This window comes from Eleginops maclovinus, chromosome 4 (assembly GCF_036324505.1).
Source record: "Eleginops maclovinus isolate JMC-PN-2008 ecotype Puerto Natales chromosome 4, JC_Emac_rtc_rv5, whole genome shotgun sequence".
Lineage (NCBI taxonomy): Eukaryota > Metazoa > Chordata > Actinopteri > Perciformes > Eleginopidae > Eleginops > Eleginops maclovinus.
The window spans coordinates 18,168,696-18,179,064 of NC_086352.1; the positions used below are offsets into that span (position 1 = coordinate 18,168,696).

General features: G+C 36.7%; 1 protein-coding gene across 3 annotated transcripts; it reads left to right on the plus strand.

The window, feature by feature from the left end:
• The first annotated feature begins 664 nt into the window (after window positions 1–664).
• On the plus strand, window positions 665–4,441 carry calca (calcitonin/calcitonin-related polypeptide, alpha). Of its 3 annotated transcripts, XM_063882014.1 has the most exons (5): window positions 665–739; window positions 1,208–1,299; window positions 1,505–1,636; window positions 3,015–3,196; window positions 3,787–4,441. In XM_063882014.1, exons 2-4 carry the CDS (start codon window positions 1,214–1,216, stop codon window positions 3,175–3,177), a joined length of 381 nt encoding a protein of 126 aa, XP_063738084.1. In that variant the 5' UTR covers window positions 665–739; window positions 1,208–1,213; the 3' UTR covers window positions 3,178–3,196; window positions 3,787–4,441. The 3 variants fall into 3 exon arrangements, with proteins under 3 accessions (XP_063738084.1, XP_063738083.1, XP_063738082.1); XM_063882013.1 differs by lacking the exons at window positions 3,015–3,196; window positions 3,787–4,441 and adding an exon at window positions 2,290–2,762; XM_063882012.1 differs by lacking the exons at window positions 665–739; window positions 3,015–3,196; window positions 3,787–4,441 and adding an exon at window positions 2,290–2,762 and having other exon boundaries at window positions 1,193–1,299.
• Window positions 4,442–10,369: the final 5,928 nt, after the last annotated feature.

A 10,369-nucleotide genomic window follows, 5' to 3' on the forward strand; every position in this document is an offset into this window, starting at 1 on the left:
ACTGCGACAAAGACTGTCCCAAGTTTTCTCACTGCTTCCTGGTAAAATAAAATCAAACGTGACTCCATTGTGAAGATTGACTGTCTTTTCAAATGCAGTGAAATTGTATGGTATTTGAAATGTTTTTCCCCAACTGTATGCGAGTAGGCGTGGCTATTGCACACCTTTTCAACCCATTCCTCTCATCCCTTTTTATTTATAAACCACTTAAGAAATGGCACTACAATTAAAATCATATTGGCATGTTTTAATAAAAGAGGCTCTGTCGAATTCAATTCTCTGACCATTATAATAATAAAGGGGATTTCCAGGAGGTGGGTCTGCATGCATATACCACTTTAATTCTTAAAAACATGAGGCATTGACTATGACAGGGACATTTTCTTTGTCATTGGTTTCTCTCTTATCTAACTTAAAGAAATACTTAACCACAAATGATGCTACCACCTGATCAAAATGCCTCATATCTTATTTTTAACACATTGGTTACCATACGTTAATATCATTTACATACAAGCTCTTTTATTGGCTCGCTGTTTGTGACGTAGGATGTCTGATTGGCTAGCAGTTTGAGGTAAAACATTTGACTGGCCAATAGACTATGATCAAGTGCTCACTCACTTAATGCACGATTCCATGGGGAACATATATAAAACCCTGCACTGTGGGGAGTGTTCAGCAGATCCACAAGTGAGACTATCACTGAATTCTTCACAACCAGCAGAAACATTATCTCACGGTGAGTAAAGAATAAAGATGAATGATTGAAAATGATTGTGCAAATTTTGCTGTCCTGTAAAATATCCATTTTTTTTATTTTTGAGAAGGTAAGGAATAATAAAGAAGATAGTCACCTTTTCTGGTGGACACTGGTTGCTAAGATAAAACATGTGTTTTTCCTGGTTTGATGACGTTATCTGCTAGGCTGCAGTTAATTCTCCTAATGGACAGAGCTGCTGTTATGGTTGTTGGCAAATGCTCAGTGTCAGCATATCACCAATACTTCTTCTATCTGCCTCTGCAAGTTCAGCAGAGAGAGGGAGTGTAAGAGAGGGATAGAGAGATGCATATAGCTGCGAATGCGTGCAGTAGATTAAACACGTTCAATGATAATAACTTGTGGAAACAGAACACACAACATCTTTAAAAACCTTTCCTTGCAACAAAATGTTTTCACCTTTTTTGATGTTGCATGTGTTTTTCACAGGCAATCATGATAATGATGAAACTCTGGACCCTCCTTCTTGCATATGCACTAATCATTTGTCAGATGTACGTCTCACAGGCAGCTCCATCCAGGTAAGAGTTATGGCACTATTCCTAATAGTATAAAATATATTAACCTTTTAAAAAAATACATTGTGTTTGTGGCTGACAATTTAATCTGTTTAAGATTATTTCTGAAAAAAAAAGTCCCTTCTACATTTCTAAAAGTAGCAATTACTGCACATGAGATTACATATGGTTTGCATTCGATCTCCTACTGCTGAATTTGTATTTTCAGAACTAGTAAGGAGTTAATGTCAGATGGAGTCACACTATCGAATGATGATGCCCAAAAGTTACTCAGAGCTATCAAGGAATTCTTGCAAATAACTTCAGATGACCAGGACCACCAATCACCTGACGAAAACAGGTGTGGGATCTATCTATCTATCTATCTATCTATCTATCTATCTATCTATCTATCTATCTATCTATCTATCTATCTATCTATCTATCTATCTATCTATCTATCTATCTATCTATCTATCTATCTATCTATCTATCTATCTATCTATCTATCTATCTATCTATCTATCTATCTATCTATCTATCTATCTATGCACAATATAACACACTTTTGTGTTTAAGCCCTGCAGCTCCAAATTCTTGGTTCTTATTAATGATGAAGGTATACAGTAGAATTCATGTACACTCTGTCATACGGACTTAATGCATGGACTGCAGTTAGTCAATCATTCCTTTATCCATTTTGAATTACATTACATTATGAGTCTGTCAAAAAACACAACAGAGCATGATATCAAAGTTCATGAAAGAACATGCATGATGGATATAAGAGAACATGAAACTGAAAAAAGCATGAAATGTCAGCCACAATATTTTGGTAAACAAGATTACCTTACATGCCTGTTGGATATTTAGCATGCATGACATTAAATTTCATTTCACTAACGGCAATCTAGAAGAAAAAAAAACAAAACATCAAGCATGAAATGATTAATATTTATCTGCATGCTCGTTACTGTAAGTCTGTTTCTGCATGTTTGTCTCTGTCTCTAACAGCTTGGATAGACCCATGTCTAAGCGCTGCACCGGCTTAAGCACTTGTGTGCTGGGCAAACTCTCCCAGGATATTCACAAACTACAAACCTATCCCCGCACCAACGTGGGAGCAGGGACTCCTGGGAAGCGAAGTCTCGCTGAGCAATATAAAAATGATGGCAATACTTACAACTAAAACTCTCACTTTTTACCCCACCTATTAACCAGTCAGTCAGTCAGTTAATGTTTGCTTGTTCATCCAGCACTATCCATTCACATGACTGCTGATGCATGTGGATTGTATTTGTTTGACTAACTTCATGGAAACGTCCTTGATTTCTTTTTCCACTTGCAGTCATTAGATTTTGACAGAGACTTGAAAATTGAACTGTATATTTCTCTACAATTTAGAAAGAGCTTGAAACCTCTTTAGTTGTAAATCATTTTTTCTTTAACTATGTTTTCACTTTAATAAAGGCATCTTAAAAATTGAATTTCTTTTTTATTCTCCCATGATTAAAAATGTATATAACTCTTTGAATTTTAAAAATGAAAGAAGAAAAGGGTAAGCATGACCGCCTATAATGCACACACAAATTATCGAAATATTTATCTCTAAGCATTTTTATTGTGATTAACTTGTAGTTTATGATACTTACCAATAGTGTTCAACATGCCATGCTGATATCTGGCTTGATCTTAAATATCACACAAATCTTTTGTTTATTGTCTTTCAATTTCACAAGTAATGCAACAGCACAGAAGCGGGGATGCAACACGTCAACCTGTGTTACCCACCGCTTGGCTGACTTCCTGAGTCGGTCAGGAGGACTGGGATACAACAACTACGTTCCCACCAACGTGGGGGCCCAGGCGTTTGGTAGACGAAAGCGACGCGGCCCTGTTTGAGCACAAGAGCAGCCACACGGTATGTTACAACTCTGTGCTTTTCAGAGTTATTGCTGGACTTAAAGCTTACACTCCAAGTAAGTGATTTGAAAAAAACCCATTGTGTTTTGAGACTTAAGAGTTAAATTCAGCGGAAACCTTCTTAATTAAAAATAACATTCATGACATTGATATATTTATCATGGGAAATCTTTCAATTTATTATTGTCAAATATATCACTTAGGATTTGTAGATAGCAGCAAAAGTATAGTTTGGCATTAACTGAAATTACATATTACTGTATGATTTAATATCGTAATGGTTGGTAGTTTGGAAGTTCTCACGTTTATCTTACTATAATGTGATCATTTAAATATCACACACTGATCAAACCAATTTGCCTGCAGGGACATGTTTGTTACAAGCCTTTCAGATGGTCCAGAAAAGTCTACCACAACAAAATAACTTTGATCCCTGTGTGTGTTAGAACCAATATTGTTTGTAGTTCTCTACTGTTAATCTGTGAAATTTGACCAAATGTACCACAACAATATTTTTCTGTTCTGTATGTATTTTCATTAGATTAACATGTTTTTTGGTTGTGTTCTTGTCTATTATTGGCTCCCTAGGACCAAGTGCCTCCTCCAAGGGAGTAGCAACTGCATCATCATCTACCTGCAAACACTAAAACTAGAACTTATATACAGTATTCTTCATAAAACATAGACTGATCTCTTGCTTTCAGAAAGTTATAGTCAAGTAATGGATTCATTATTGTCTGTGCTTAAAAAAGCTGAGAAATATCTTAACATTAATGTTGCTGACAAGATTTATTTTCTGCCAAGGAGGAAAATGGATTTTCTCTTGTCTTGGCTTTTTGGCTCAATTGGTCGTAGGATCTGTATCTGCAGTATGGTTTTTCAAACTGAATGTCTTCTATCAAAACCTTTAACAACTGTGGCTGTCCTGTTCCTTGATGTATACACATTGTTAGATTTCATTGTTGAACAAAACACTAGTGTGAAAATGTCCTTATTATTCTAAATATTGTAATAATTGTGAAATGAAAGCAGGAATAAATTGTATTTTAGCTACATTAGTCTTTCATGGCTGACTGTGTTTTTGTTTGATTTAGTGATAAAAGCAGTTACACATACTGCTGCTAAGCTGGTAACATATATCATTTCAAAAAGTTCATATAAACTATGCTATTCATCACATTGATTTGTCACTGAAATAAAGAGGAGACATTGTATTGACAATGCATAAATAATTGGATCATCTCTAAACAAGATTAAAGAATATTTCTTTTAAAAATGTGTAAGTCGTCAAATGTTATTTGATATTATGTCATTATCAGATACAATGGTATACATGGTACTGACGCTTTTATCTAATAAACTTTCTTCTAAAACAGTTTTCATGTTGTTTTAATAAAAATCCATTGGACATGCTCTAATGATGGCTACCTATAGCTTCAATAAGAAGACTAAGGTGAAAGAGTATTCTACTAATTTCATGCTGCACTATATATAATACAGCATTACATGATATATATATATATATAAAATGTTTCACAATAAACAGTTGAAGATAAAAATATAAAAAGGATGCAGCATAACCAGAGATGCGTCCATTTTATTCAATTCATAATATTCACATTATACCTGTAACAAATGTGCAGTTATTGTGACTAAAACTAGTACGTGTTTTTGAGATCTGTTACATTTTCGCATGAGTTTGTGAGTGTGTACAATGAAAGAGAAGAAACACATTAGTGCAATAATAATAGAACAAACACAGCTAAAAATGTAAAACTATAATATTACTTATTCATTAACCTAAAACTAAAGATTGTTCTGAATGATCAAACTTGAAAGTATTTAGCTCCAACTGATTCAGACTCAAGTGATGCCACTTTTATTGGCACACAGTTCCCTTTAAAGCCTTACCTGTTACCTATAATGTTTGTGAACGGAGCTCCCCTTTAACAGCTAGAGAGGTTATAACAGAAAGTGGGCGGGACATCGTATCTCTGTTGCACCAATTAACACAAATCAAGCCCTGCTCTCAATCAAGCGAAGTGCGGCGCATATAACTTTGAAAGACAACAAAGTGGTTTGGTTTTAAATCATTTCCCGTGTTGATAAGTTTGAAAAAGGCTCAGCAAGAAAAGTATGCGGTCGAATAAACCCACCTCAAAATCGACGTGGGAAGCGAAGAGGTCAGCATGGAATGCGGCTATCATCTGGAATGCAACTTCGCTACAAAGAAACAAAACTGAGAGACAAACTTACTTTTCAAGAATCAATCAATGCACACAATTCAGACAAACAAAACGGGTATGAATTATAGGACTGTAATTATAATATTATGAATGAAATGTGCGTTATTTGGAAGAAAGTCGAGGTGTGACAGTGACATTGCTCTACAGTGGATCCCCCGTTCCCCCCCTTGTCCGTTCCACTTGGGAGACCCAGAGGTGAACTGTCAACCGCAGCCTCGCCCCCTCTCCTTTCCCTTTCTCACACAGATTCTGTGCACCCAGATTACTTTTTTTTTAAAAAGTGGTCGCTCGTGCCGCCCCCCACGAAATGCCTCTGCCCGCTTCACCCATGCCCCAAACCGCTACTGCTCGACGGAGAAAGTATGCATGCATCCAACAAAGCCCTCTCAAATACAAAGTGGGGAGCGGTTATCAAGAGGTCAGCATGGGATGCGGCTATCATATGGAAAGCTATTACGATAGAGGAAAACAGCTTTCTTGAACAAGATATTCGTCTTGGACCAAACTGTGGACCAAAGTTGGCCTCAGCCTATAATGTGCAATGAACTCATAACGATGAAGACTACAGAAGTATGTAAGTCGCTTTTTTTTTTTTATAAAAGCGTCTAACAAGTGTAATGTAATATAATGAAGTGGAATGCGCACCTCAAGTATTCACCGGACCTGGAGTAACGTTTCAACGCTAAGTCACCGTTTTGTTTATACATCTACGCTATCAACATAAACAAGGCCTAAAGAAAGCATCTGATGGTGTAAGTGCCTGTGTGGCATATCTAACAGGTTTGCCCAATTTGATATCGAAATCACACAAGTCAATGAGTACACTTGAGTATTTTGATGATTAGCTCTACATGTCAACGGCTGACTGTTGAAGCTATCAGCTCATGTTGTGCTGAGCCTCCAGTTAGCTGTTCTCCTTCAACTGGCATCCACACTCCTTTCAATTCTACAGTTTTGCAACACATACCTCACACCAATTCATGTATTTGCTGATGTTTCTGTTGATTTCTATAACAAGATGTTATTTTATAGTTTAACTACTTATGTTTGATCTGTCACACATTCCCTGAGTCAGTTTCTTGGATTTGTTATCACTTCCTTTCACAAATCCTGTGTGGTATCAGTCCTTGAGACTTTTCGTAAATGTTGGGCAGTTGCCTCTACAGCAACTATTTATACTGCTATTGCAAGACACTGTACAAATATAGGCCTACTCTGAAAGCCACGGTAACTTTTGTTTCTAATGTCATACAGGCTAGATGTTAGCTTTACCTTTAATAACAGCTTACTTTGTCAGTGTGTTTACTTAAATAGCTTCTTTGACATAGGTTAGTTTGGGATAAGACTTTGAGTCCTTTTCACTGCTTTGTACTTCAACAGCTGTAGGCCACAAAGTTTTGCCCTCTCTTACTCAGATCGGTCTGATATTGGATGCTCCACAACAAAGGATATCTCCGGGAATGTTTTTTTATTTATATTTATAGGCGTAACAGCCCCCTTGAGTGTTGTCACTATTTCTCTAGAGTTTCTGTGTAACAGACCCTGAGCTTCATGCCTTCTTGTCATTTCTAATTGACATGCTTGTTCTACCAGTTGTTTGACTCTTTCATCCTAGTGTCTCTTAAGGGAGAATATCCTTTTTTATCTTGGATATCAACAACAAGGGATTATTATATACATTGTTGTTTTAACTGTAACACTATTCAAAGTGGACATTAGTCTCTCTTTTGTTTCTGAACAATATACAAATATAATCAGATTTGTCAGAAACTATGCACAAGGTATGGTGTTTTTTTTGTGACAGGTGGGACAACGTAAATAATTTGTGACTTGTTAGAAGTGCTGCAGAGATGTTATTTAAACTCATCCATATCAACGTTACTGGATGCTTAATGTGTACAGTTAATGAACTGAATAGCAATGATTGTGCAATGGTCTGCTGTACTCAGGGTTTTCCTGATTTATGTTTTAAGACAAAACTTGTACAGTTGAATTACCATTGTTTATTATTTACACAAATCAAAGCCTTAGTTTTATTTCATTTAGTTTGTATTACATATCAAAATTGAGATATTGAAAACTTTTGAATAATGCGGTAATAATTATTAAGATATCTTCACAGATACAAAAGTGGTAGATGATTCATATTCATCTGCAATATTGTGTCATTTTTGCAGGACGTTACATTGTATCAGTAAATTAGAGCACCTTTGTTCTCACCAACCCATGCTGTTCTGTTGCATGTGTCTGTCTTTTTTATATGCTAAACAAGAAGTTGAAAATATAGAAAAACAAACATAATAGTGTATGTGGGGGTGGAAACATGTTCAAAAGAGGGGTTTGTTTAAAATGGTCAACCCTCTCCCCTGAGTGGTAACAGACAACACATATCTCAGATGATTAGACTTATAAGAATGGGGAAACTCGTGGATGTGAGCAGCCATGTGCAAACTCCCAAACAAAGCTAATGAAGGAGACGAGGGCTGGTGTTACAGTCAGTTCAAAGCCCCGGAGGAGCTGTTTGAGATGCCAGATCTCTATAGAGTGTCTGGGGAAAGGCATCTGTCACTTTCATCTCATCACCATCTGGATGACAAACAGTGAGTCTGTTAGAGTGGCAATGTCTTACTTTTCTTATTTAGCACAGGAATATACCCTCATGTGGGTGTTGGTTGTTTGTTAAAACTTTTCACGTACAAATGTACATACAATACTTTAACATATAGAAACACCATTGCTAGAACAACAAAGTGGATTATGTTAAAAAGCAACTGCTAAGATGCTGACCTTTGCTTAAAGTATGCAGTTTTAGTTTTTAATCAAACATCTTTAAAGTGTTTGAACGACCCATCTCAAAGGTGTACCTACGAAAAACTCAGCTGTCCTCTTCCTCACTTTGTTTCTAACATGTACTGCTGGAAGATACCCACTGCAGGACAGTCGTAGCTGATTGTCTACTAGTGTCTTCACTGGCTGTTGGGGTTAAGCGCCTGGCTCAAAGGCACTTCATTGGTAAAAATTAGAAGGTGACAAACTCTAATTCACCCTTAACCCTAACCCTTTTTTCTGATGTTTCAGTGATTTTCGAACTGTTGTACTGTTTCTTATCCTTTAGCCACCATTATGCACTTTCAATTAACACACATAAAATGGTTAAACTTGTCCTGTTATTTATTTTGTATTTTTAACTGAATTGAAGTGAATTTTAAATCCCAGGGTCTCCAAGTAGTTGGATACGTACTTTAAGTTACAGAATAAAGTCCAAGTGTTTGATATTATAGTCTTGGTGCTGCAATGCCACCGTGTGGCTAAATATGTGCACAGAGTTTTTGTAACCGTCAGGTAAAGGAGATGGCAAATAGCTAGGAGGATGCATAAATATATTGCAGAGATTGAGCTTCCAACACAGTGGAGGTTGATATACTTAATATATTGGCTCAGAGGCAGATTTTCTTGAGGAGTATCTTCTCGTCGACTCAAATGCTTTGACTGAATGAAGTTTTGTGCATTACAATTTTGATCCATTAGGGTAGTTAGTGTTCTGATAAGCTGTGTGTAAAATATGTGAGTAAAAAAAGGAAAAGGATCACTAACATAGATATCGGGATCTTGTCAACTTAATTTTCTTTCTGTTTTTGCATCATGTGTATGTATGTGTATCCGGCTCCCCTGACTTGCTGCAAGTTATCACTTAGAAAACTGCACAGTCAATGGTTTCTGAGGCCTGTTTGTGTCGGATAAGATTTCAGAAAGTATTCTCCGCTTCCAAAAAAACACATTCTGCCAGCTTGAGAAGCCTTTTCAATAATACAACGATTTCATATTATATTCATAATGCGCTACAGTGAACACTGCAACAAAGTCTACTGGGTTTAATTTAATGTAATTTCAGGCCCTAATTTGACTTCCTACATAACTTTTGTATTTGATCTAGACACCCTCCATTTGGATTTTCACAAAGATTTCAAGATTAACTTTGTGCATGGCATTAAATAAAAATAAATTAATTAAAAAAAGCCCATCAGGGTACTGCCATCACATTTATATTTAAGAGCATGATGCCCCTACATTTATTCATTCAGTACAATTCTTTATTTTTAAAGAAGGATTTAACCAGAAGCATACAGATAAGAAAACGGGGCAAACAGATTAAACCACGAGAGCAATTAAGAATTTTAGGGGACTTCGGACCTTACGAAAAACAGGCATGCATTTTCATTACAGTTTTTTTACAGTTGCTAACACAATAAAATGACATGCATAGCACAATTATTTAAACTGACACACAGAGAGCAAAACCTCTTCTCAAGTCTCCAAAACTCTAAACACATTTTCTGCTTTACACACATTTTGCAATCCAAAATGGCACTTTTTAAATGCACTGAACACGGTTCTCTGCATAAGACACAACAATCTGACACAAAATCACATGTTTGCCATATCAAAACACTGCCATTCAAAATAACACTTCATGAGCTAATTGGCCAAAATATGTGCCACCTGACCAAACACCTCAATGCTTAATTGTTAGCCCTTCAATCAGGAAGTAAGCACTATAAAAGCACCACAGGTGAGCATCTGTGTTTTACAACAACAATGGAAAACGTCGCAGAGAGAGGAAGAGGAAGGGTGAGAATGAGAGGAGGAGGAAGAGTGAGAGGTAGGGGTAGAGCTGGTAGAGGAGTTCATGGCCAAAGACAACAACTTTCAAATGAAATCAGAGCAACCTTAGTTGATCATGTCATCAACCATGGGCTGACAATGCGAGAGGCTGGACAGAGAGTGCAGCCCAACTTGAGCCGTTTTACTGTCGCCTCTGTCATCCGGACATTTAGACTGGAGCACAGGTATGCAACCAACATTTCTTTCACACTTTGTAGTACACGCCATTTCATAGTGTATCAGTTGGGTGACACCTGTTTACT

Bases quoted from the DNA above. Each gene is read 5' to 3' on its own strand.
- calca (XM_063882012.1), top strand. From the start codon at position 1,193: ATGTGTTTTTCACAGGCAATCATGATAATGATGAAACTCTGGACCCTC. The intron at 1,300-1,504 runs GTAAGAGTTATG...TTGTATTTTCAG, and splicing joins TCACAGGCAGCTCCATCCAG to AACTAGTAAGGAGTTAATGT. The intron at 1,637-2,289 runs GTGTGGGATCTA...TGTCTCTAACAG, and splicing joins CAATCACCTGACGAAAACAG to CTTGGATAGACCCATGTCTA.